The sequence below is a fragment of the Cervus canadensis genome, chromosome 18 (assembly GCF_019320065.1).
Source record: "Cervus canadensis isolate Bull #8, Minnesota chromosome 18, ASM1932006v1, whole genome shotgun sequence".
NCBI classification, from domain to species: domain Eukaryota; kingdom Metazoa; phylum Chordata; class Mammalia; order Artiodactyla; family Cervidae; genus Cervus; species Cervus canadensis.
Window position 1 is genome coordinate 26,995,945 of NC_057403.1, and position 27,468 is coordinate 27,023,412.

A 27,468-nucleotide genomic window follows, 5' to 3' on the forward strand; every position below is an offset into this window, starting at 1 on the left:
GCAGTTGAGTCTCTGTTCTCGTGATTCACACTCTGCTCGGCGTGACCGAAGCAGGAGAGGGCCGGACCGCGATCCCTGGTCTTCTACTGCCCTCCCGGCGGGCTGGTCACTTGGTTCCAACCCTCTGGGCCGGAGCGCACCTGGGTCAGCCCACTTCCGGGGAGGGAGGTGGGGGAGCCCCTCCCCGCCGCCCACCCCCTAGCCCTGCCCTCCGCTCTCACCCTGTGTACCTGGGCCGATCCATTCCCCGGAGGCACGGGGGGGTGGAGTGGCTCGCAGAGCCACAGTGGGACAAGCAAGTTTCTCCCCGCAAGCTGGACGCGTGCTCTTCATCCACGAGGTTTCCTCTAGTTAAAATCCTAGAATAGGGTAGAGTGGGCTTGGAATGGAGACAAGGAGCGGAAGCGGGAAGGGGAGGAGCAGGCACCCCTCCCAGTCTTGGTGGGCGCCGCGCCCCCTACCCTCCCGGTACCAGGGAGGGGACGCGCGGGCGCGACGCGCCCAGACGGCAGCGATGGCGCCTTTGGCCCGCCAGTTCTCCGGGGGACTGGAGTCCTGCCCGCGTGCCCTGAGCTGGGGCGCGGTCGTCTTCGGGTGGCTTTTTCTGAGCACCTTGTGCACAGGTACGGAGCGCGGGGCCCCTGGTGCTGCGGGACGCCGGGAGGGCGCTCTAGAAGGGCGATGCCTGGAGTTCTACAGCGCCCCGGAGGCAGGAGAACTGGGGGAGGGGGGGCGCAGAGATTAAGACCTCCTGATCCCCAAGGTCTCCGGAGATCCCTGTGCGCCAGAGAGAGAGGAATTCTCTGTTCGTGCCTGAGAGCGCTCCCCCGCCCTTGTTCAGAGACAACAGGAAGTGAAACTCCCGGGACAGCGAACCCGGGAGCCGCAGGGAGAATGGGACCCTTTGTGGGGTAGGGGTGAAGGACCACCCGGTCACTGAGAAAGGCGGGGGTGAGGACTCGGTAGCAGGTCGGGATTTCTGAGTCTTGGGGTAACAGGGAGAAGGCACCTGAGGGCTGGATCGGACGATTCCTAGGGGGTGAGATCAAGAAGCAGCGCCCAGGCGTCGTGTGGGTGCGGTATTGAAAATTCCCCACTCCCTAACCCAGTCATGTCGTAAGAATATCTGCGTTAAGAGTCTGGTGAAACGGACTTATGAACTAACTTAGAAACCATCTTCTGCTGGATCTGATGTTTGTTTGGGCAGGGGGTTTCAGGGGGACGTTTATCTTTTAGCAAGCACTTTTGTTGCAGGAAGGGGGACCCCTTCCAGGGCCTGAAACTGGGCTCTTGTCTAACACTCGGAAATGAATTGTCCGAGGAGACACATGTGCTGACAAAGCAAGAGATTTTATTGGGAAAGGGCACCCGGGTGGAGAGCAGGAGGGTAGGGGAACCCAGGAGCACTGCTCTGCCGCCTGGCTGGCAGTCTTGGGTTTTATGGTGATGGGATTAGTTTCCGGGTGGTCTTTGGCCAATCATTCTAATTCAGAGTCTTTCCTGGTGGCGCACGCATCGCTCAGCCAATGGATGCTAGCAAGAGGGATTCTGGGAAGTGGACGGACTTGCGGTGTCTCCTATCGACCTTTGCTGAACTCTTCAGGCTGGTGGTGGCTTACTAGTTCCGTATTCCTTATCAGGATCTCCTGTCATAAAACAACTCATGCAAATAGTTACTATGGTGCCTGGCCAGGGTGGGCGGTTTCAATCAGTGTGCTTCCCCTAACACTTTTGGCATATTCATTTGAGATGGCTTTGGGTAGGGCAAGGTGAAAGGCTGGTGGTGACATAACTGGGGATTTAGATACTATATGGCGAAGCAATCCAAACAACTCCAGAATCCCCCGGCCCTCCCCACCCCCAATTCACAAAACCTGGAGTAACTTGGAACACTTGGTTGTTTTTGAAAAGGTGGGCCTCGAGCACTGTGGGCTTTTGGGGGGCCATTTGGGCTTGTCTGTACAGGCCAGAACCCTTTCCATGAGAGGGTGGCCAAGGGAAGAGGGGACTGGAAGCAGTTCAGAGGCTGCACTCTGGTTAGAGGAATGGTCAGGATGTTCCAAGGAATCAGGCTGTGTGACCTTGCAGTGGCCACTTCAACCCCTGGCTCTCTTAATGGGCATGATTATCAGAGCTGCCTTGGGGATTAAGGAACAGTGTGTGCCCGGCACTCTCTAAAACCTTACACTTGTAAATGTTGGTGATGTGACAAGTGATGTGGCTCCTTCCTGCTGAAGTACTTCCTTGCGCTCACAGCTGTCCCTCTGCTGACTCTCTTCTTGTCCTCAGCCCCCACCAGCGCCATCCAGGTGACTGTGTCAGACCCCTACCACGTGGTGAGCCTATTCCAACCCGTGACCCTGCCCTGCACCTACCAGTCGACTGCGACCACCACAGTGCCCATCGTGATCTGGAAGTACAAGTCTTTCTGCCGGGACCGCATCGCTGATGCCTTCTCTCCTGCCAGTGTTGATAACCAGCTCAACGCCCAGCTGGCGGCTGGTAACCCAGGCTACAACCCCTACGTGGAGTGCCAGGACAGCGCACGCACCGTCAGGGTTGTGGCCACCAAGCAGGGCAATGCCGTGACCCTGGGAGACTACTATCAGGGCCGAAGGATCACCATCACAGGAAGTACGCGGGATTGGACGGGGTGGGCCTGAGTGGTGGTGTAGGCTCCCTCTCAGAGGTTTATCAGCATAGGTGTCTGAAAGCACTGGCCGAGGGATGGATTCTTTTCCTTCTACCCATCCATCCACCCCTTTATTTAACAGCAAAGATTTATCGAGCACCTAACGTATACCAGGTACCACTTGAGGCCCTGGAAATACAGCAGTAAACAAAATTATCAAAGGCCTTCCCTCCTGGAGCTTGAATTCCAGTGAGACAGACAAATAAGGCAAACACAAGCCTGACAGGCTATGGTCATGGTGTGAAAAAAGAGTCAGACACGACTTAGCAACTGAACAACAATAATAAACACGTACGTTCAAGTGCTTAAAGGTAAAGAAAAGTGGGTAATGGAGAGGGGGCAGGGGTTCTATAATAATACTTGTAACATCAGCAACAATAAGTAAAATTTACATAGTAACAGGGGCTTGCCTGGTGGCTCAGTGGTAAAGAATCCACCTGCAATGCAGGAGCTACAGCAGACGTGGGTTCAATCCCTGGCTCGGGAAGATCTCCTGGAGGAGGGCATGGCAACCCATTCCAGTATTGCCTGGAGAATCCCGTGGACAGGGGAGCCTGGCGGGCTACAGTCCATAGGTCCCAGAGAGCAGGACGCGAGTTAGCACAAACGCACGCGTGTAACTAATAACCTATAAAAGGGCTCCTGTGTGCCAGGCTCTAATCCAGGTTGATGTGAATTAGCTCATTCAGATGATAATAATGGAGTAAGTAGCTTCTGTTGCTGTCACTTTACAAAGACCCAGAGAGTTAAAGTGACTTGCACAGGGTCACACAGCTAGTGGGATTATAAGTCAGCCCTTTGGGGCCTAGTCTCCAAGCTAATAACCCCTCTGCTTGCCCAGAAAGGTCAGCAAAGAACCCACCTGGAGGAGGTAACAGGAGTGAACCGAAGGAGTGAGGGATATTAATGGAGAAAGCCTACATCTTGCCAGGTGCTTTATGCCCATATTACACTCAGGACAACTGAGTCACAGGGAGATCAAACAGTTCATCTTGGTGCACACACAGTAAAGGGCTGGCACTGGGATTTGAACCTAGCACTTGTCCTTCACCGTCATGCTACCTGCTCATAGGAGGTGCCTCTTGGGACCAGGTTAGGGGTGGGGAAGTCATTCATTCATTGATCCATTCACTTGGCCTTTATTGGGCATCTTCTAAGCACCAGAAGCTATGGTAGTTGCTGGGGCTAGAGAGGTGATCAGGACAGGTGATCCCTGCCCTCAAGGAGGTGATACCTCTGTGGGATCAAATAGGCAACAAATAAGCAGCAAAAGAGTAACAGGATTTTAGAAGGTGCCGCAGAGTGCTCCAAAGAAAACCCACCTGGGTGATATGTGATCATGACTCAAGACTGTGGTGAATATAATTTGACGAGGAACTGGGACTGGGCCCTACAGAATCCAGGGGGCATAGAGGAGGGTGATGGGCAACAGCGGGCAAGGGATGAAGAATGAGTATTTTAATCATGGGCATGGCAGCAGAGGAGGGAAGGGGGCATCCCTTTGCAGAGCCCAGGGGACCAGGCCTCAGAGCACACCCCTTCTGTCTCTGTCTGGACCATGGGCAGGGACCCAGCCTCTCAGTCTTGTTTCGGGGAGGGTCTAGCCTTGCTGGCCCTGAATTTCCTTGGGCAGCTGTTCCTGTGGATAATAGACTTTCGGCGGGGGTGGGGGCGGGTGGTGTTCAGCCTGTATAGGCCCCTACCCCATAATCCAGGGGCTTCTCCAGCCTGGATCAGGTATGACCGGACAGCACTGTCAGGACAACTCCCCTGCTGAGAGTGCCCTTGAAGGCTGGCTGGAATCATGTCCCCTTTGCTGAGTCCGTCATTGCAGTGACCTTCCGGCTCCATCTGGGGCAAATTCTTCCTTCTCCAGAGGCCCACAGGTCCTGGGTTTTCAAGTTGTCTTGACCTGGGCCCGGGTTTGATACAGGCCATGATTTATAAACATCCATTGTGTGTATGTCCCTTCAGGAAGCGCAGTAGCCATGGGAGCTTCCTCCATTTCAGCTTTGAGGATGGAGAAAAACAGAATGGCCTTCGCTGTTCCTAGGCTCACCAGCCACCCAGGTTTTAAAAGTGAAAGTCGTCCTGGGGAAGTCAGAGTGGTGTGCCTCCGCTTGGGTGGTTCCGCTTCCACTTCCATTCTTCGGCGCCTGGATCGGGGCCCTATTTCTACTTCTTCAGGCTGCTTGGGAACCGTGTGCACCCCCACTTGGTAACGCTGGACCTGGCAGCTTGTGGGACCTCTGAGATCACGAGGGCCGCCTCTGCTGTGTGCAGATGAGGAACCAGAGGCCCAGGGAGGTGGAGGGAAGCCCAGCTCCTGTGCCCAGCTGGAGACCTGGCATTTTCTCCCTCTATCTAAAACAATTCGAGCAATGCCCAGCCCAGGTGATGTCAGGACCAGACCCAGACTGGGAACAGGGTGCGGCCGGGAGGAAGGAGGTGAACTCAGGCCTTAGAACGGATCAAAAGAAGCCGGAAAGCCATGTTTTTCGTGAGTTTTGAAAACATAGTATAGGCCAAACAAAACGCATTGAGGCCCAGATCCGGCCCACAGGACCAGATTTCAGCTTCAGGCCTAGGAGCTCTTGGAGGTGGCAGGGGCTGCCTTCAAGCCCCACTCCAGCTTTGGGCAGGGCCCTGGTCTAGGGTTCTGGTTTTAGAGAGATGCGTTCAGAGTCTGATTCAAAGATACAAGTGGAATACACGATGGGCCAAGAGGCTGTTACAGAGAATTCAGAGGATTCGGGAGAATGTAGGTTAGAGTTTTAGGATGATTCCATGAAAGAATATATACAAAGGGACCTAACACATAGTGAAAAATCAATTACTGGGGGCTGGTGCTTGACCATAAAGGAGCGCGTCAGTGCCCAAGGTCACCCTACCTTCCCGTCAGTTTAAACTCAGTCACCACCTCCACGACAGAGGCACTTCCCGTCTGAGTTCTGTGCTGCTTATCACCATCTGAAGCACAATATGTTTAAATTTTTTATTTGTCTCTCTTTCCAGTTAGAAGCTTGAGCCCTGTCTGGGTGGGGATTCCTAGCTGTCCTCTAGAGCAGTGGTTCTCAAACATGCGGGTCTTAGGGTCACTTTACACACTTACTGAGGTCCTCAAAGAACTTTGTTTTTGCAGCTAGAAAATTGAGAAATTAAAAAAATTATTTAATGATGATAACAAAGTATGCATGCTGTTCTAAGCCGCTTCACGAGCTGTGCGAAGTGTTCCGCTCTTTGCAACCCTCTGGACTGTAGCCCACCAGGCTCCTCTGTCTGTGGGATGCTCCAAGCAAGAATACTGGAATGGGTTGCCATGCCCTCCTCCAGGGGATCTTCCTGACTTAAGGATGGAACTCATATCTCTTGTCTCCTGCGTTGGCAGGTGGGTTCTTTACCACTCCGCCACCTGGGAAGCCCTAATAAACTATAGATTGGTCTAAATAACATACTTTTATGAAAAAATAACCATAATTCCCCAAACAAAAAAACCTTAATGAAAATGTATGGCGTTGCTTTTATATTTTTGCACATCTCCTTACAGTCTGGCTGCATAGAAGCTGGATTCTCAAAGCAGCTTCTGCATTCAGTATATTGTGATAACATGTGCTTGTAACCTGTGGAAAACTCCACACTACACTCATGAGATTAAGTGAAAAAGGCAAATATCTTACTATTATAGTGAAAATAACTTGGACCTCAGGGACCCCCTGTGAAAACGTCTTGGGAAACCCAAGGCTCCACGGAGCACTTTTGAGAACTGTTGCTCTCTAGTATGGCAGTACTTCAGATACTGCCTGAAACATCAGATGCATCAAGTGCGTCAAATCCTGAATGACTGTATCATGTGCCTACTTGAGGACAGCCACGTGTCCAGAACGCTGAGGAAAGTCAGTGTGAGGAGGAAAGGGGCTGGTTTCCAGATACTGACCAGGGCCTGGGGACTCCAGGTTCTGCTTGCCTGGAGCCTCCCTTCCCCTGGGGATGGGCTCACGGCCAGTCAGCCCCTAAGCAGGCTGATAGAATTTGGCAGTAGGGCAGGGGAGCTGTGCCAGGCGGGGTGGAACCAGCCCTGTGAGGGTTGGAGAACAGAGAGTCAGGCCAGAGGAACAGCCGGGGTGCACGCCAAAGTGGGGTGAGCCCAGCTCATCGTGGGGGACAATGAGCAGGCCAGTGTGTCTGGGGTCTGGCCAGTAGAGGAGGATGGTATGCAGGGGGCTGGTGTGGTAACCAGTGGTCAGAAGGCTCCAAAGGCCTTGTGGGCCCGGGTGAGGTGCTGGAACGGTGTGCCGTCATTGTCGTTCAGTCACTAAGTTGTGTCCAACCTTTTTGCCACCCCATGGACTGTAACCCACCAGGCTCCTCTGTCCATGGGATTTCCCAGGCAAGAAATCGGGAGTGGGTTGCCTTTTCCTTCGCCAGGGGATCTACCCGACGCAGGGATCGAACCTTTATCTCCTGCACTGGCAGGCGGATTCTTGATTGCTAAGCCACCGGGGAAGCCCTTGGAATGGTGGCGATAGGCACTGGAAGGAGGTTTTACTATGGATGTGAGGTCTTCTTTCCAAAGCAGGAAGAAGGCTCTGGTTCTTTCCCTCCTGGGTACTGCAGTGAGGCACACACAGTGGCTGCCCTCTGAGCCACCCTGGGGAAGGGCTGGCGGTCCGTGGGGCAGGTGGTGGGTAGGTCCCCCGGAGCCAGAGCAGGTGGGGAGAAGGGCTGTGAGGATGCTCTGTGAGGACGTCTCTGGCCTGTTCCGACCTCCAGTGCTCCACAGGCCCAAGGTGGAGTTGCCCAGCGGGCCCCACCCTGCAGAATGGCTGAGGGATGTAACTAATTAGGGCCTGAGGAGTAGAGAGGAAATGGATGTACAGAAAGACTTTCATTATCGCTGTCATTAACAGGCTCCTTGCCTGGGGCTGTGTCACGAGAGCGTCCCCAGCCCTGGGCCTTGACCTGGAATGTGTGGACTGATAGCTGGATGGAGGAAGGAACCGGTCTAAGTCTCTCCCTCACACCCCTGCCTTCTGCTGGGTGCGGGAGTCTCCTGCTTCCTGGAATCTGGCCTGTTTATCTTTGCCTCCTTACCCTGGGTCTGTCCTAGGCTCCACATCAGGTTGAGTCAGGGGGGTGACTTTTGTTCTGAGAGGTGGGATGGGGAGGGGAAGGGAGGGGGATGGGGGTGTGTGGAGGCCATAGCTGAGTGGGGTCAGACCATCCCGGCCCACCACTCCTGTTTTCGCCACAGCTCTACAGCTCATCAGTAATTTCAGCAGACTGCTCTTCTCTCCAAGACAGGAAAGATAACAGTCCCACCTCACAGGCTGAAGTTCCCCATGTGACAGTTTAGAACAGAGCCTGAGAGGTGTCAGGCCCTCAGGATGAGGGATTGAATCCCCAGCCCCCTTCCCCCCCAGGCGCCCCTCCCACACATGGCCCTCACCCGTGTGCCCCCTGCTGCAGATGCTGACCTGACCTTTGACCAGACAGCCTGGGGGGACAGCGGCGTGTACTACTGCTCCGTGGTCTCGGCCCAGGACCTCCAGGGGAACAACGAGGCCTACGCAGAGCTCATCGTCCTGGGTGAGTCTGGGTCCTGAGGGACAGGCTGGGGATGGGCCTCTCCTGCTACTTCTTTGTGTCCGCCCTCTGCCCTCCAGCCCTCTCTCTGGGCTCTGTCGCCTGCTTCGCTCTCCCCTCACCACACCACCAGTCATTTGGGCTTCTCTGTACCCTGCACCCCAGACAGGGACCCCCTCCCAGCCCTGCAGCATTTTAAATAAGCCAGAGCCAAACCAAGAGTGGAGAGGAATGGGACCTCTGCCCCTACCTGGTCTCAGTTTTTAAAAGCACAGAAATGGTCAGAGTGATGGGCATTGAGCCCGGAGGGGTGATGGTGCGTGTAATCGAGAGGCCGCTTCAGCTGCGCCCCCTCCCCAACCTAAGGCCACATCTCACCCCGCGGTCCCTCTGCCCTGCTGGGATGGTGCTGTGTGGCTTGCATAGTTAGTGCTCCCCTCAAGCAAGCCCTCCCCCCACGTGCCCAGGAGTGGGCTGGGATACCCGCCAGCAGCCCCTGTCCTGCTGTGAGGCCCCCCCGCCATGTGTGGAAGGGATGCTGCTGTTAGCCAGATGCTCTGTTCTCAGTGGACACATATAGTCCCATGTGGCACATGCTATATGTGACATGCTGTCGGGCCACACATTGCCATCATCACACGCATGATGCAAGGTGGCACACGTGAGAACGAGCCCACATGATGGGGACCACGCCCCAGGGTGCTCAGGTCACGTGACGAGAGTTCACGTCTGGGTGACAGAATGCATGCACCCAGGGCCCACAGAACTCGCGCGTGTTCTTCTGTAAAATGCAGTCTCAGCATGTCTGAAAATTTAGTCTCAGGAGCCAGTTACACTCAGATTACTGAGGATTTCAAAGAAGGTTTGAGTTTTTGTGGGTTACATTTACAGTTGCTTAACATATTAGACAGAGAAGCAATGGCACCCCACTCCAGTAACTCTTGCCTGGAAAATCCCATGGACGAAGGAGCCTGGTGGGCTGCAATCCATGAGGTCACTAAGAGTTGGATACAGCTGAGCGACTTCACTGTCGCTTTTCACTTTCATGCACTGGAGAAGGAAGTGGCAACCCACTCCAGTGTTCTTGCCTGGAGAATCCCAGGGACAGCGGAGCCTGGTGGGCTGCCGTCTGTGGGGTCGCAAAGAGTCGGATACGACTGAGGTTACTTAGCAGCAGCAGCAGCAGCAACATATTAGAAATTGAAACTGGCACACAAGTATTACCATCAGAGCGATTGACATCATCACACGTGGTGGAGCCTCAGGAAAGCTCTGCTGTATCTCTACTGAAGGAGAGTAGAAAGGGCAGTGGCTTCGTTATCAGGAACATGGCTTGGCCTCCGGGATGGGACCACACTTTGAGAACCACCAGTCTACCTGCTGGACCCCCCTCCAGGGGGCAGGCGGCATGGGGTGCTGATGTACGGCCCAGGCGTGCTGGGAAGGATTGAAGGCGGGAGGAGAAGGGGACAACAGAGGATGAGATGGTTAGATGACATCATCGACTCAATGGACATGAGTTTGGGTAAACTCTGGGAGTTAGTGATGGACAGGGAGGCCCGGCGTGCTACGGTTCATGGTGTTGCAAGGAATTGGACATGACTGAGCGAGTGAACTGAACTGATCTAAGCCATAGTCAGCTCCCGGTCCTCGTTTTGCTGACTGTATAGAGCTTCTCCATCTTTGACTGCAAAGAATATAATCAGTCTGATTTTGGTATTGACCATCTGGTGATGCCCATGTGTAGAGTTGTCTCTTATGTTGTTGGAAGAGGGTGTTTGCTATGATCATTGCATTCTCATGGCAAAATTATATGAGCCTTTGCCTTGCTTCATTCTGTACTCCAAGGCCAAATTTCCCTATTACTCCAGGTGTTTCTTGACTTCCTACTTTTGCATTCCAGGCCCCTATAATGAAAAGGATATCTTTTTTGGGTGTTAGTTCTAAAAGGTCTTGTAGGTCTTCATAGAATCATTCAACTTCAACTTGTTCAGCATTACTGGTTGGGGCATAGACTTGGATTACCGTGATATTGAATGGTTTGCCTTGGAAACGAACAGAGATCATTCTGTTATTTTTGATATTGCGCCCAAGTACTGCATTTCAGACTCTCTTTGACTATGACGACTACTCCATTTCTTCTAAGGGATTCTTGCCCACAGTAGTAGACATGATGGTCATCTGAGTTAAATTCACCCATTCCAGTCCATTTTAATTTGCTGATTCCTAAAATGTCGACGTTCACTCTTGCCATCTCCTGTTTGATCACTTCCAGTTTGCCTTGATTCATGGACCTAACATTCCAGGTTCCTACGCAATATTGCTCTTTATAGCATGAGACCTTGCTTCCATCACCAGTCACATTCACAACAGGGTGTTGTTTTTCCTTTGGCTCCGTCTCTTCATTCTTTCTGGAGTTATTTCTCCACTGATCTCCAGTAGCATGTTGGGCACCTTCCGACCTGGGGAGTTCATCTTTCAGTGTCCTATCTGTTTGCCTTTTCATACTGTTCATGGGGTTCTCAAGGCAAGGATACTGAAGTGGTTTACCATTCCCTTCTCCAGTGGACCACGTTTTGTCAGAACTCTCCACCATGACCCGTCTGTCTTGGGTGGCCCTACACACATGGCTCGTAGCTTCATTGAGTTAGACAAGGCTGTGGTCCATGTGATCAGACTGGTTAGTCTTCTGTGATTGTGATTTCTGTCTGTCTGCCCTCTGATGCCTTTACTCAGCGCCGACCGTCGTCCTGGGGTTGCTGTGATCTTGGACGTGAGCTCTCTCCTCTCGGCCCCTTGCCCCTCCAGTGCCGCACAGCCGCCACTCGCCGCTCCAGCGCCCTTGTTCTTACCCTGTCCTCACATGGCCCTCCTTCCGTCTGTGTTGTTTGTGTCTTAATCTTCTCTTCTTATGAGGTGTGCATGCGTGCATACTCAGCTGCTTCAGTCCTGTCCAACTCTTTGCGACCCTATGGACTGTTGCCTGCCAGGCTCCTCTGTCTTTGGGATTCTCCAGGCAAGAATACTGGAGTGGATTGCCATGCCGTCCTCCAGGGAATCTTCCAGACCCAGGGACTGAACCTGTGTCTCTTTCTTCTCCTGCCTTGGCAGGAAAGTTCTTTGCCACTAGCACCACCAGGGAAGCCACCTTCTTAAAATGACACCACTCATATTGGATTAAGGCCCACCCTAACAACTGCATTTAAACCTAATTACCTTGGACTTCCCTGGTGAAATCAAGTCCCTGGGGACTTCTCTGGTGGTCCAGTGGTTAAGAATCCACCTACCAGTGCAGGGAACATGGGTTTGATTTCTGGTCCAGGAAGATTCCTTCCATGTGCCCCAGGACAACTAAGCCAGCCCATGTTATCACCACTACTGAGGCTGTACTCTGGAGCCCTTGAACCACAACTACTAAGCCCATTCTCTGCAGCTGCTGAAACCAGGGCACCCTAGTGTCTGTGCTCTGAACAAGAGAAGCCACCATAATGGGAAGCCCATGCATCGCAGCTGGAGAGGAGAACCTGCTTACCGCAACTAGAGAAAGCCCGTGTGCAGCTACCAAGACCCAGCACGGCCAATCAATAAATAGATTGTTGTTAAATAAATAAACCTAATTACCTCTTTAAAGGCTCTATTTCCAAATAAGACGCATTCTAAGGTATTGGGGTTAGGGATTCCAAATACGAATCGGGGAGGACATGATTCCGCTCATCAAAGTCTCTCTCTGTCCTTCTCCCTACTTTGTTTTCCTTCAAAGCACTTGCCATGACCTGATGTTATATTCGTCATTTACTTGTTACCATCTATTTTTCCCCCAGGTAAAGATAATATTGCTCAGCAAATATTCCACATGGTCCCCTACATTTCTCAGGCCCTCTACAGTTAGGTGGAGCTATGTGATTCATTTTTCATGGCCTGCAGACAGAAGTAATGTAGATCCCTCCCAGGTCAAAGTGTTTAAGTGCCAGTGTGTAACTCACTTCCCTCTCTTCCCATTCCATAGCAGCTAATGATGCTACAGATGGTGCAGCCTCCATTGGCCATGGTATTTGAAGCAACTGTGTGGAGTGGAATTCTCTACCAACCCACACTGGACATATAGGATGAGCAAAAAAGAGAAAAAAATGTGTTAAGCCACTGAGATCCCAGAATTCTTCTGTTACACAGCATGTCTAAACTTATCCCAGTTAATACCTTCTTCACTAGAATGTAAGCTCCAAGAGGCCAGGGACTTAGCCTGAATCCTTAGTGCCTGGTGCAAGATGAGTAAGCAATATTTATTTATGGAATAAATGGATATGCCAGGCAAAGAAGGTAAAGTTGCTGAGCATGGATTATTCTAATAAAAGATGAATCAAGAAATGAAAAACTGATCCCAGAGCCTGGGACTGAAACCACTTGGCCACATTCCTACTAATTAACCACCATCTAAGTAATCCAGACCCAGCTGTTCCAAGAATTTGACATCAATAATCTCTTGAAAGCTTTAAAACAAGTGCAGTTTGTGATGGAAAATTCTGAAGGTTACACTTTGCTAATCCTGGAGAACAAATTCTCATGGTCTTAAGCCAATCATAGAAATTTTCTTTCCTCTCAGAGACAGATTTGGATCTGTACATGGGACCTAATTCTAGCCAACAGAACTTGAGGAGAGATCTGATGGGAGGATTTGGGGAATGGCATTAACTTTATGAAATGAAAAGACCCCTGCTCCTTGGAAGGAAAGCTATGACAAACCTAGATAGCATATTAGAAACTGGATACATCACTTTGCCAACAAAGGTCTTTCTAGTCAAGGCTATGGTTTTTCCAGTGGTCATGTATGGATGTGAGAGTTGAACTATAAAGAAATCTGAGTGCCAAAGAATTGATGCTTTTGAACTGTGGTGTTGGAGAAGACTCTTGAGAGTCCCTTGGACTGCAAAAAGATCAAACCAGTTAATCCTAAAGAAATCAACCCTGGACATTCATTGGAAGGACTGATGCTGAAGCTCCAATAGTTTGGCCGCCTGATGCAAAGAGCCAGAGCCGACTCATTGGAAAAGACCTTGATGCTGGGAATGATTGAGGGCAGGAGGAGATGGGGATGACAGAGGATGAGATAGTTGGATAGCATCACCAACTCAATGGACATGAGTTTGAACAAACCCCAGGAGATAGTGAAGAACAGGGATGCCTGGTATGCTGCAATTCATGGGGTCACAAAGAGTTGGACACGACTTCGTGACTGAATAACAACAACATTAATTTTATGATTGGCAGCCCACTCCAGTATTCTTGCCTGGAGAATCCCATGGACAGAGGAGCCTGGCAGGCTACAGTCCCTAGGGCCACAAAGAGTCAGACACGACTTAGTGACTTAGCACAGCATAGCACATAAGAGAAGACTCCTTGTAGTAGATATTGCTGATGGCCATTTACTAAATGTGTCCTGGACATAGCAGAATTTCATTTCCTGTGTTGGGAAATGCTGGTGCCATGTAATCATTTCTGGCCAATGGTCTGTGAGCGAATGACGTGTCACTGAAGGCTAGAGCATTTAATTATGGGTATGAAATAGTACAGAGCTATCTTTTTTCCTCCTCTGGCATAAAACTGGAGATGTTTGCGATGGCTGTTGCTCAATCATCCTGTGTGCCCGGGTGATTATAATGTCAACTCACAAGGGACATGGAGCATGAATGAGAAGTAAATGATTGTAAGTCATTGAGATTTGGGTGAAGTATTATATCAAATAGCCTATCTGGAGTGATAACAGAAATTAGAATCAAGAGTGGGGTGCTGATGTAATAAAAAATAAAAACACATGCCATTGGCTTAGATACTATGCAAAGGGAACAAGAAAACTTATTTGAAACCAGAAGGATGGAGAGATACTTTGGGAAGCAGATAACATACCTTTTGATAATGTGCAGCTTTAGGGGAAGCAGTTGAAATGCAGGACACTAGAAGTGAACGTTGACCAAAGTTGGCCCCAAATTGGGAAGACTTTAAGAGGCAAAGTCCAATTAGAACCTAGCTTTTGTCTAAGATAAAAATAAAGGATTAGTACCAATTAAATCATTATTAACCATTGTTGTGTTGAACTTCCTTCATAGCTCAGTTGGTAAAGAATCCACCTGCAATGCAGGAGACCCTGGTTCGATTCCTGGGTCAGGAAGATCCACTGGAGAAGGGATAAGCTACCCATTCCAGTATTCTTGGGCTTCCCTTGTGGCTCAACTGGTAAAGAATCCACCTGCAGTGAGGGAGACCTGGGTTTGATCACTAGGTTGGGAAGATCTCCTGGAGAAGGGAAAGCCTACCCACTCCAGTATTCTGGCCTGGAGAATTCCATCGACTTATAGTCCATGGGGTTGCAAAGAGTCGGACACAATTGAGCGAGTTTTGCTTTCACTTTTCACTTTCAACCATTGTTACTATCTGTAAATAAATTGAGGTACTCCCAGGAAACACGTAGGATAGTCTGAGGCAGACAAAATGGGTTAGAATCTGGCTTTCGCTGGATGCCTGATAGAGTCTAAGTTACATGCAGTGAGAGATGAGGAACATCCTGAACAGAACACATGGAGTTGACTGGAGGCTTGTAAGAATTCTTAGGTCCCACACTTTGGGACAAAGAAAATAGGCTGAGAAACTCATGTGCCAAGGAGGGCATGTCTTCCAGTGCCACCTGAGATGTACCCGAGGAGGATAATGAAAAAGGGGATAACTCCTGGAGAGTGAAGACATAAGCCACAGTGAACAAAGATTTGGGAAGTTCCCCACCCTCAAGGAGCTGTGGGTGCATGCTCAGTCGCTTCAGTCATATCCGACTCTTTGCAACCCCTTGGACTGTAGCCCGCCAGGCTCCTCTGTCCATGGGATCCTTCAGGCAAGAATACTGGAGTGGGTTGCCATGTCCTCCTTCAGGGGATCTTCCCCACCCAGGGATCAAACTGATGTCTCCTGCATTTCAGACAGATTCTTTACTGCTGAGCCATCAGGGAAGCCCCTCAAGGAACTGATTTGGTGCTAATTAAGGAACCCTCCCAATTTACGAAACAGGAAACCAGTGATTTCTCAATTATGCATTTTGACCCATTCCATCATTGTCTATTGAGTGAGTAGGTGAAGGATAAATAATTTGACTTTTTAGTTCACTTGTTCTGACATAGGTTCACTCATGTTTCCTGCCCAGCTTTTGTGGTCATTTTAGTTTTTGACCCTAAGGTATTTGATGATGTGAACTGAATTAGAGTCCTGGAAGTGCAGTGGGTCAGGGTCCATTCCACTGCCCAGGGATGATGCCTGAGTTCTGTGGGTGACTTCACAATGTCGCCGTGGTTCCCAGCTTCCTTCTGTAGTCTGTATGTAGATAGCCATGCTGACCACCTTGTGGCTGCTTAGCCTTTTTCTCCCTATTCTGTGTGCCCAGCTATTAGTCACCTGTGCCTATAAGAGTCTCTGCCAGCAGGCCCTGCTCTCAGGCAATGATGTTGTCCTGCAGTGTGACCATCTCAAGGCATCCTGGTACTTTTCCTCCTTTCAGGGGGAAGATCCCTTTTTGGTCTCCTCACTGCCTAACATAAAGAAACTGCCTGGGGGCAGCCTCCAACTGAACAAACCTCAGCCCTCCCAGACAGGCCTCTATCGCTGTGAGGACAGTAACACAGCCCTTGTGGTAGAATATGAGATAGACTTCCAAGATGTCACCACGCTACATATTACCCACAAAGGACTAGGCCAAAACCATCTGCAGAATCAGAGCCTGAGTTTGGGTAGACAGGAGATCATCTTCACCCACTGGGAGCCCTGGCAGGACTGTAACCGCTGTGGGGTGCCAGGGGAACGCAAACGCCTGGGGTACTGCTACATCCAAGAGTCCCTGGAAAACCCGATGCCCTGCTGGCTCTATCTGGGAGATGTGAGGCTGTGGTCCAGCCGCTTGAGGCCTGAGATGCAGGTGGATGCCTGCCTTGTACCCTGCAACCAGAGTAAGGAGATCATCCAGCCGTTCTTCACCTTTGACATTTCCAAGTTGGGCCAGTCAACCAACAACATGCAGCTCACCTGCCCCTTGGCGTCCATCTACAGGTGACTGGACCCAGGCGTCAGCCCTGCCTTTGACCCCCACCCAGGCTTTGTTTCCTGTGTTCACCTCGGCCAGGGGTTACACTCCAGTAGAAAAGCAGGGTCTGTCTTCCATCCCATAAGCCTTCAAGGTCAATTTGTGCAGGAAGGGATCTCTTCACTGGCTTGTTCAGATGTTCATTCATCAAGAATCCCCAACTGTGACTTCTGAGCCACATCCTAGGCAGGTGATGTTGGGGACACAGTGGTGACCAACAAAGACCTAATCCCTGCCCTCATAGGCACCTGTTATTTATGGGTAGACCAAATACGAAACCTAGAAACCAAGACATTCTGGCCCATGCTCATGCCAACATAGACTTTACTGTGATTTCTATCTCCTCACTAGACTCTGGCTGATACAATTTGTCTATCCATCCTCGTACCAATGCTACAGTAACTTAATTATTATACCTTTATAATAAGCCATGATATCAGTAGTATAGATTTTTCAGCTTTGTTCTTCAAGATTGTCTTGGTTATTCTTGACTTTTTATTAAAAAAAAAAAAATTGAAATCAGCTTGTGGTTTCCATCCAAAAGACTTCTTTTTTTTTTTTTAATTGGCACATCATTGAATCTAAAGATAAAATCAATATATTACAATATTTAGTCTTCCAATCCATGAACATTGTAAACACTTCCATTATTTAGGCTTTCTTTTATTTCTCCCAATAACAAGTAGTTATTAATGTAGAGGTTTTACATGTATTTTATTATATCTGTTCCTTGTATTTGATTTGTTCATGCAAGTTGCATCTTTTACATTTCATTTTCTAATTACTTGTATATAAAAATATATTTGGCATTGCTTGGTTAGTTTTCTGTGATTGTGGTTTTCATTCTGTCTGCCCTCTGATGGATGAGGATAAGAGGCTTGTGAAAGCCTCCTGGTGGGAAGGACTGAGTGAAGGTCACTCAGTCCTGTCTGACTCTTTTCGACCCCATGGGATGGGAGGGACTGGCTGTGGGTGAAACTGGGTCTGGCTCTGGTGGGCAGGGCCATGCTCAGTAAATCTTTAACCCAATTTTCTGCTGATGGGTGGGACTGTGTTCCCTTCTCTGGCCAAACTATGGTAGGGGTGATGGCAGTAATAGCTACCTTCTTCAGAAGGATTTATGCCAGCATGCCGCAGCTCCCAGGACTGTTGTAGTCAGTGCCCCTGACCCTGCGGCAGGCCACTGTCAACCCACACCTCCGCCAGAGGCTCCTGGACATTCATTCACAGGCAGGTCTGGCTCAGTCTCTTTTGGGGTCACTGCTCCTTTCTCCTGGGTCCTGGTGCGCACGAGGTTTTGTTGTGCTCTCTAAGGGTCTGCTTCCCTAGGGTTTCTGAGTCCCTTTTCCAGATCCCCAGGTTGAGAAATACGTTGTGGAACCTAGAACTTTTGCAACAGTGTGAGAACTTCTTTGATATAAATGTTCTCCAGTTTGTGGGCTGTCTGCTTGGTGGCTGTACAGTGGCACTAATGGCAGCCTCCTCCAAGAGGACTTACGCCACACGCCATGCCTCCCAGGTCTGCTGCAGCCAGAGCCCCTATCCCAGCGGCAGGTCACTGCTGACCCATGCCTCAGCAAGAGACACTCAAACACTCAACGGCAGGTCTGGCTCAGTCTCTCGTGGGGGTCACTGCCCCTTTCCCTTGGTCCTGGTATGCACGAGGTTTTGTTTGTCTAACTCAATGAAACTATGAGCTATGCCATATAGGGCCACCCGAGATGGACGGGTCATGGTGGAAAGTTCTGACAAAATGTGGCCCATTGGAGAAGGGAATGGCAAACCACTTCCGCATTCTTGCCTTGAGAACCCCGTGAACACTATGAAAAGGCAAAAAGATATGATACTGAAAGATGAACTCTCTAGGTCAGTAGGTGCCCAATATACTACTGGAAAAGAGCAGAGAAATAGCTCCAGAAGAAATGAAGGGGCTGAGCCAAAGCAGAAACAATACCTAGTTGTGGATGTGGCTAGTGGTGAAAAGTAAAATCTGATGCTGTAAGAACAATATTGCATAGGAACCTGGAATGTTAAGTCCATGAACCAAGGTAAATTAGAAGAGGTCAAACAGGAGATGGCAAAAGTGAACACTGATATTTTAGAAATTAGTGAACTAAAATGGACTGGAATGGGCGAATTTAATTCAGATAACCATTACATACTGTGGGCAAGAATTCCTTAGAAGAAATGGAGTAGCCCTCATAGTCAACAAAAGAGTCCAAAATGCATACTTGGATGCAGTCTCAAAAATGACAGAATGATCTCTGTTTCCAAGGCAAACCATTCAATATTACAGTAATCCAAGTATATGCCTCAACCACTAATGCCAAAGAAGCTGAAGTTGAATGGTTCTATAAAGACCTACAAGGCCTTCTAGAACTAATACCTAAAAAAGGTGTCCTTTTCATCATTGGGACTGGAATGCAAAAGTAGGAAGTCAAGAGATAACCTGGAGTGACAGGCAAGTTTGGCCTTGGAGTACAAAATGAAGCAGGGCAAAGGCTAACAGAGTTTTGCCAAGAGAATGCTTTGGTCATAGAAAACACCCTCTTCCAACAACACAAGAGACAACTCTACACATGGACATCACCAGATGGTCAATACCAAAATCAGATTGATTATATTCTTTGCAATCAAAGATGGAGAACCTGTATACAGTCAGAAAAACCAAGACTGGGAACTGACTGTGGCTCAGATCATGAAGTCCTTATTGCAAAATTCAGACTTAAATTGAAGAAAGTAGGGAAAACCACTAGGCCATTAAGATATGACCTAAATCAAATCCCTAATGATTATACAGTGGAAGTAACAAATAGATTCAGGGGATTAGATCTGATAGACAGAGTGCCTAAAGAACTGTGGATGGAAGTTTGTCACATTGTACAGGAGACAGTGATCAAAACCATCCCCAAGAAAAAGAAACTCAAAAAGGCAAAATGGCTGTCTGAGGAGGCCTTACAAATAGCTGAGAAAAGAACAGAAAAGCAAAAGACAAAGGAGAAAAGGAAAGACATACCCATCTGAATGCAGTCTTCCAAAGAATAGCAAGGAGAGATAAGAAAGGCTTCCTAAGGGAACAATGCAAAGAAATAGAGGAAAATAGTAGGATGGGAAATACTAGAGATCTCTTCAAGAAAATTAAAGATACCAAGGGAACATTTCATGCAAAGATGGGTCCAATAAAGGACAGAAATGGTATGGACATAACAGAAGCAGAAGATATTAAGAAGAGGTGGCAGGAATACACAGAAGAACTATACAAAAGAGAACTTAATGGCCCAGATAACCATGATGGTGTGATCACTCACCTAGAGCCAGACATCCTGGAATGCGAAGTCAAATGGGCCTTAGGAAGCATCATTATGAACAAAGCTAGTGGATGTGATGGAATTCCAATTGAGCTATTTCAAATCCTGAAAGATGATGCTGTGAAAGTGCTGCACTCAATATGCCAGCAAATATGGAAAACTTGGCAGTGGCCACAGGACTGGAAAAGGTCATTTTTCATTCCAATACCAAGGAAAGGCAATGCCAAAGAATGTTCAAACTACCGCAGAATTGCACTCATCTCACACGCTAGCAAAGTAATGCTCAAAATTCTCCAAACCAGGTTTCAACAGTATGTGAACTGAGAACTTCCAGTTGTACAAGCTAGATTTAGAAAAAGCAGAGGAACCAGAGATCAAATTGCCAACATCTGTTGGATCAAAGAAAAAGCAAAAGAGTTCCAGAAAAACATCTACCTCTGCTTCATTGATTTCACTAAAGCCTTTGACTGTGAGGATCACAACAAACTGGAAAATTCTTAAAGAAATGAGATACCAGACCACCTTACCTGCCTCCTGAGAAACCTATATGCAAATCAAGAAGCAACAGTTAGAACTGGACATGGAACAATGGACTGGTTCCAAACTGGGAAAGGAGTACATCAAGGCTGTATATTGTCACCCTGTTTATTTAACTTATATGCAGAGTGCATCATGCAAAATGCTCGGCTGGTTGAAGCACAAGCTGGAATCAAGATTGCTGGGAGAAATATCAATAACCTCAGATGTGCAGATGACACCACCCTTATGGCAGAAAGCAAAGAGGAACTAAAGAGCCTCTTAAAGAAAGTGAAAGAGGAGAATGAAAAATCTTAAGCTTAAAACTCAACATTCAAAAAACTAAGATCATGGCATCTGGTTCAATCATTTCATGGCAAATAGATGGGGAAACAATGGAAACAGTGAAAGGCTTTATTTTCATGGGCTCCAAACTCACTGCAGATGGTGACTGTGGCCATGAAATTAAAAGATGCTTGCTCCTTGGAAGAAAAGCTGTGACCAACCTAGACAGCATATTAAAAAGCAAAGACATTACTTTGCCAACAAAGATTCTTCTAGTCAAAGATACGGTTTTTCCAGTAGTCATGTATGGATGTGACAGTTGGACCATAAGGAAGGCTGAGCGCCAAAGAATTGATGCTTTTGAGCTGTGGTGTTGGAGAAGACTCTTGAGAGTCCCTTGGACTGCAAGGAAATCAATCCTGAATATTCATTGGAAGGACTGATGCTGAAGTTGAGGCTCCAGTACTTTGGCCACCTGATGCAAAGAGCTGACTAATTAGAAAAGACCCTGATGCTGGGAAAGATTGAAGTCAGGAGAAGGGGACAACAGAGGACAAGATATTTGGAGGGCATCACTGACTTGATGGATATGAGTTTGAGCAAGCTGTAGGAGTTGGTGATGGACAGGGAAGCCCGGCGTGCTGTTGTCCATGGGGTTGCAAACGGTCGGACATGACTGAGCGACTGAACTGAATTGAACTGATCATCATCATTCAAGGATTCCACACTTGTGAATTCACCTACTCACTAAAATTTGTTTGTAACCCCCAAGTTGGTACCCACAGTCATATTCATTTGCAGACATGCACAGAGTGGCAAGAAAATTGAGTCACACAACAATGCACATTCCCAGCCAAGGCCACCCAAGGTGACACTCTGCCTTCTGGTTTCAGTTTCCAGACTGTGTTAGCAAGTATGGTCCTCTTCATGGTCTATTTAGTGCCATGTTTTTGGCATTTTTGTGTTTCTGTTGGTGATTTTGATTTTCAATATTTATTTATTTTTGGCTGAGGAGTTTAGGAAAGAATCTGGGAAAGGGGCCACCAAGAAAAAAATATATTTGTTTAAAATGAGTTGAGTCTTGCAGATATCTGTGGGAGGACCAGCATGTGCAATGATCCTAAGGCAGGGGCTCTTTGCTTGCCTGGTATATTCAGAGGACAGTCAGGAGACCAGCATGGCTGGAGCAGTTGGGTGGGGAAAGGTAGGAGGTCAGAAGGGAACCAGAGAGGATTTATTCACCTCTCCATTCTCAGCACTCGCAAGTGTGCCCAGAACATACTAGCAGGCCTGTGTGCTTAGTCGCTTAGTCATGTCTGACTCTTTGCAACCCCATGGACTGTAGCTTGCCAGGCTCCTCTGTCCATGGGATTCTCCAGGCTAGAATACTGGAGTGGGTTGCCATTCCCTTATCCAGGGGATCTTCCCAACCCAGAGACTGAACCCAGGTCTCTTGCATTACAGGCAAATTCTTTACTGCCTGAGCCACCAGGGAAGACCCTGAACAAAGTACATGTGTTCAGAAAAAAAATGTGTTGAATGTTCATAACACCAAGATAGGGAGGTGATAGAGAAAATCCTGAATAGACAAGTTGTGTCCTTCTACCCCAGCAGAGTGGAAGGCTTGGAAGAGAAATGAAATAGGATTGCTAACTTGTCACAAGACAAATGTGGGAATTGTGACCTCACACCCCACGGGATGTTCTTCTACAGTTGTTCCTGCCATCAGGGCTGAAGCCTGAGGTCCATGGATGATGTCACAATGTCTAGGGTGGGGCCCGGCCCACTTCCACAGCCCCAGTCCACCATGCTGACCACCTTGTGGCTGTTGCTTTGCTTTGCTCTCCCGGTCCAGGAGTCGTCCTTTTCTATCAGCTGTCCTAATCGCAAGCACTGTCAACTGGCCCTGCTCTCAAACAATGATATCATCCTGCAGTGCAATGCCCCTGGGGCACAGTGGCAATTCTTCTTGCCATTCAAGACCACCTGGGTCAGCAATTCCACTACTAATCTCAACATGGAAATAATGCCCAATGGCAGCCTCTTCATTACAAATCCACTACCCTTCCATACAGGCTTTTATCACTGCAACGACAAGGATGGCAAGAAAGTGGTGCAGTATGAAATTGACTTCCAAGATGTCGTCAGCCTACATATTACACACAAAGATTTGGACCAAAAGCCCCTGCAGAATGAGAGCCTGAGTCTGGGGAGCAAGCAGCTCATCTTCACCCACTGGGAGCCCTGGCAGGACTGTAACCGCTGTGGGGTGCCAGGGGAACGCAAACGCCTGGGGTACTGCTACATCCAAGAGTCCCCGGAAAACCCGATGCCCTGCTGGCTCTATCTGGGAGATGTAAAGCTGTGGTCCAGCCGCTTGAGGCCTGAGATGCAGGTGGAAACCTGCCACATCCCATGTACCCTCATAGATATGAAATATATCATTTTTGACAACTTCCAGCTTAGAAACAAAATGGGATCTGCGTCGCTCACCTGCCCCTTAGGATCTATCTACAGGTGACGGAATCGGTACCAGCCCTGCCCTTGGCCCCTTGCCAGGCTCTCCCCATCTGGGAGCCTTTGTGGTTAATCTGCGCAGAGAGAGGGATTCTATGTCACTAATCAGCACCGCAGTCTCTCTCCTTGGGCTTCTTTGGATATTCCTCTTGGTGTCCACTGAGCCACACACAGATAGAATGAGGACAGCTAGTACCCGGGAGCACTCGGCTGACTCTAGGCCCAGTCTGCACGGGGTGGTGCTGTGGATGTGGTGGTCATCAGGTAGCTGCACATCTGGTCCTTGCTGCTGCTGCGCTGGTCCTTAGGAAGCCCCTAGTCCAGGCGGGGAGATGGACCAGGGTGGTCAGGGTTGGAACGGGAGAAGTTCAGGCAAGTGATGGAGCTGTGAGGCAGGTAGCTCAGGGAGCTGTGAGACTCTTGAGTCCTCAAACTCATGTGGAATGATCATCAAGCCTAGGACGAGAAGATGGATGCCTATCATGACCTGTGTCCCTGGGAGCTCCCATTCTTGTTCTGTCTTCCCGCCTCGTGGTAGTAGTTGAGTCACTAAGTCGTGTTCGACTCTTTGCAACTCCATGGACTGTAGCCCACCAGGCTCCTCTGTTCATGGGATTTCCCAGGCAAGGATATTGCAGTGGGTTGCCATTCCTTCTTAAGGGTTCCTGCCTGGAGCCCCTGGGAAATCTTTCCCTCTTCACGTTTTTCCCTGCCCACCTGCTTCCCTGGTGGCTCGGATGGTAAAATATCAGCATACAATGCAGGAGACCTGGGTTTGATCCCAGGGTGGGGAAGATACCCTGGAGAAGGGAATGGCTACACACTCCAGTATTCTTGCCTGGAGGATTCCATGGACAGAGGAGCCTGGCGGGCTACAGTCCATGGGGTTGCAAAGTCAGACATGACTAAACGACTAACTGCCACTACCCCAACAATAAGAACTGCAACCACGCACAGTGCAGCGCTTACCCTATAAGCTGGTCCCTAGGCAAACATTCTTCTTAAACCACATCCTCTGCCATTCTTCTTCCCTCACCCAGGGAGCTGTGAACTCCAAGAAGGCTCATTCATAGATGAGGAAACTACAGCTCAGAGGAATGCCTGGGGGAATCCATGGTGAGAGGTGGCAGCACAGACCTTATGACACATACTTGTCCATGGGGACCCCCTTGCCCTTCTCCCCCACTGGCCAGTGGCAACCCTTTCCTTGCAAGTTGGGAGCCTGAGCAACCTCTTGAGGGCTCTACAACTACTGGCTTTGTGGAATCTGGCTTCATTGCCTCCACCTGGTTTTCTTTCCTTTGGTCATCCCAGTTGTGACTTGTGTTGTCATTGTCCAGTCACTAAGTTATGTCCAACTCTTTGCAACCCCATGGACTGCAGGCGTCCCTGTCCTTCACCATCTCCCAGAGTTTGCTCAGGCTCATGTTCATCAAGTCGGTGATGCCATCCAACCATCTCATCCTCTGTCACCCCATTCTCCTCCTGCCTTCAATCTTTCCCAGCATCAGTCTTTTCCAGTGAGTTGTCTCTAAGGTGGCCAAAGTATTGGAGCTTCAGCTTCAGCATCAGTCTTTCCAATGAATATTCAGAGTTGATTTCCTTTAGGATGGACTGGTTTTATCTCCTTGCTGTCCAAAGGACTCTCAAGAGTCTTCTCCAGCACCACAGTTCAAAAGCATAAATTCTTCAGTGCTCAGTCTTTTTTTTTTTTTTTTTTTTTTTAGTGCTCAGTCTTATTTATGGTCCAACTCTCACATCCCATACATGACTACTGGAAAAACCCTAGCTTTGACTATACAGACCTTTGTTGGCAAAGTCATGTCTCTTTTTTAATATTCTGTCTAGGTTTGTCATAGCTTTTCTTCCAAGGAGCAAGTGTCTTTTAAATTCATGGCTGCAGTCACCGCCCTCAGTGATTTGGAGCTCAAGAAAATAAAATCTGTCACCGCTTCCACTTTTTCCCCTTCTATTTGCCATGAAGTGATAGGACCAGATGCCATGATCTTAGTTTTTTTAATGCTGAGTTTTATGCCAGCTTTTTCTTTCTCTTTTTCTCTCTCTCATATCTTTTTGTCTCCCTTTCTCCTTTCTTCCTCCTCCTTGAAGTATAAAAGTAACACCTGCTTCCTTAAAAAAAAAAAAAAAGCCCACAATTCAGAAATGTGAACGTACATGTGACTCCTCCTTCCATCTAGATCCACACACCTATTCCATGTCATTTGCCAAGTAAGGGGCACCTGGGTGCCCATCACAGGGAACTTGAAAAGAAAGGTCACTGAGGCTTCAAGAATTGCTATGTCTCCAGGGAGCTGAGGGGAAGGGTAGTTCATATGAGGTTAACTGTCCCGGCCTCTGCCACTTTCCTGCTGTGTGACTTTAGCCTGTGGCCTCTCTGGGCCTCAGTTTCCCCATCTGTAGAATATGGGTTGTATTCGTTTGCTACGACCACTGTAACAAAACACCACCAACCAGGTGGCTTCAACCAACAGGGAATTCTTCTCTTCCAGTTCTGCAGACAGATCAAGCTGTCAGCAGGGCCGCGTACCCTCTGAGAGGCTGGATGGGACCCTTCCTCGCCTCTTTCTGGTGTCTGGGGGTGGCCGCAGTCCTTGGCCTGCCTTGACTTGTGACCGCACCCCCAGCGACTGCCTCTGTCACCAGCTGGGGTTCTCCCCATGTGTCTCGTGTCTCTGCCTCTTCTCTCTTCTTACATGGATACAGGTTATACTGATAGATTTAAGGCCCACCTGACTCCCATTCTGGTGGCTCAAATGGCTGAGAATCTGCCTGCAATGCGGGAGACCTGGGTGGGGAAGATCCCCTGGAGAAGGGAATGGCTATGCACTCCAGAGGGGCCTGGAGAATTCCATGGCCAGAGGCACCTGGCAGGCTACAGTCCATGGAGTCGCAGAGTTGGACTCGACTGAGCGACTTTCCCTTTCACGATGCCCATCTGACCTCATCTGAGCTAATTACAACTGCAACAACTCTTATTTTCAACTAAGGTCACATTCTGAGGTTCCAGTTAGGACATGAATTTGGGGAGTACAGAGGTCTTGGGGGACCTGGCCTCGGGGTCATTGTGATCCCTAAGAGAGCAAATGCCGGTAAAGACATTGATGACAGGGTCCCACACACTAACAGGTATTACTATTGCTTTTATGATCTTTCACCTTGTCTTTATTGTCTGTTGCTTGTCCCTTTTGTTTCCCAGCCACGATGGGTGTGTTATATCCCTGATTCATGTGTTCACTGATCACGTTTTTCACTGAGCATTTATAAACCAAAGATCTAAACTCTAGGCACCAGAGAGGCAATGAAGAACAAAACCAAAAAAGATACCTAGTCTCATGCAGCGATAAACCAATGACATGAATGAAACACACAGTATTTCATTTTTTTTTAAATTGGAGTATAATTGCTTTTACAAGGTTAAGAACCCAGCATTTTAGTAGGTGATAGAGGGAGAGTGGGAGTGGGGGAGGTGAAAGTTTTAAATAAGGAGAGCAGAGAAAGCGTTCCTGAGAAGGTGCCATTCAGCCAAGGCTGAGAGGAGGTAAGAGAGCTCTGTGTGTTGGAGAGCATTCCAAGCTGAGTGCAAAGACCCCGGGGCAGGACTGTGCCCAGCCGTTGGAGGGACCTCTAGGAGGTGTGGCTGGGGCAGAGTGAATGAGGGAGAGCAGAGGAAATAGGGTCAGGCAGGTAAAGAGGTACACACACAATTAGGGAGTGTCTTGCTAATTCCTCCAAATAACCCTCTGAGGTCACTGCAATCATGACACTCTCAGATTTCAGATGAAGAAACAGAGATAGAGGCATTTAGTTAAGTGGTCCCGGGGAAGTAAGGGGCTGGGCTCTGAGAGCTCCCACCCATCCTGTCCCCACCTTCCCCTTGTCCTTTGCTGCATAGCTCTCCTTGGAGGGGGATGCTCTGTTTGCTCTTCCCAGGGAGAAGGGTGCTGCCATCTCTACCTCCTTTCAGACGTCGGTCCGCCCTCCCCCTCTCTGGGGTTTTGCAACTGACCTTGTCATCCTTCGCAGGCCCGTATTCTGGGAAGCGAACAACCTCTCCCTGACCTGGAAGGACCAGCTCTCCGGCAAGAGCGTCAGCACCATCATGGACACCTCCAACGGCGGCAGCTGGCTGCGGGTCTTCCAGCCGGCCACTTACAGGTGCTTCGTGCAGCAAGAGCTCACGGCTCAATTCAACTCCCAGAGCAATGTGGATCCACTGAAGTTTCTAAGCCCAGAAAAGTCTGAACAACAACCAGAGGCAAAGGAGACCCAGAAAGAAAAAGCCAACTCTGTCCTTAAGGGGCTGAGCGTGATGATGCTCGTGGGCACGGTCTTGACTCTGCTGGGGTGTCTGCGCAAACAGTTCCGCTTTTCCCGGAGCCAGAAGAGAAACAAGATGTTGTTGGTGAAATAAAGTTAGCCCTTTGGGTCGTGGA

At 49.1% G+C, this 27,468-nt stretch overlaps 3 protein-coding genes across 5 annotated transcripts; all 3 read left to right on the forward strand.

Annotated features, from left to right (window-relative positions):
• The first annotated feature begins 215 nt into the window (after positions 1-215).
• On the forward strand, positions 216-27,468 carry LOC122421430 (lipolysis-stimulated lipoprotein receptor-like). Of its 3 annotated transcripts, none has more exons than XM_043437460.1 (4): positions 216-623; positions 2,290-2,634; positions 8,159-8,278; positions 22,573-23,033. In XM_043437460.1, exons 1-4 carry the CDS (start codon positions 386-388, stop codon positions 23,016-23,018), a joined length of 1,149 nt encoding a protein of 382 aa, XP_043293395.1. In that variant the 5' UTR covers positions 216-385; the 3' UTR covers positions 23,019-23,033. The 3 variants fall into 3 exon arrangements, with proteins under 3 accessions (XP_043293395.1, XP_043293397.1, XP_043293396.1); XM_043437462.1 differs by lacking the exon at positions 22,573-23,033 and adding an exon at positions 11,709-11,860 and having other exon boundaries at positions 231-623; XM_043437461.1 differs by lacking the exon at positions 22,573-23,033 and adding an exon at positions 27,059-27,468 and having other exon boundaries at positions 240-623.
• On the forward strand, positions 14,580-16,969 carry LOC122421447 (protein FAM187B-like). Its single transcript, XM_043437496.1, has one exon. It carries the CDS (start codon positions 15,642-15,644, stop codon positions 16,356-16,358), a length of 717 nt encoding a protein of 238 aa, XP_043293431.1. The 5' UTR covers positions 14,580-15,641; the 3' UTR covers positions 16,359-16,969.
• LOC122421469 (protein FAM187B-like) lies at positions 27,104-27,468 on the forward strand. The gene has a single exon (XM_043437520.1). The coding sequence runs from the start codon at positions 27,135-27,137 to the stop codon at positions 27,444-27,446; it is 312 nt and encodes a 103-aa protein (XP_043293455.1). The 5' UTR covers positions 27,104-27,134; the 3' UTR covers positions 27,447-27,468.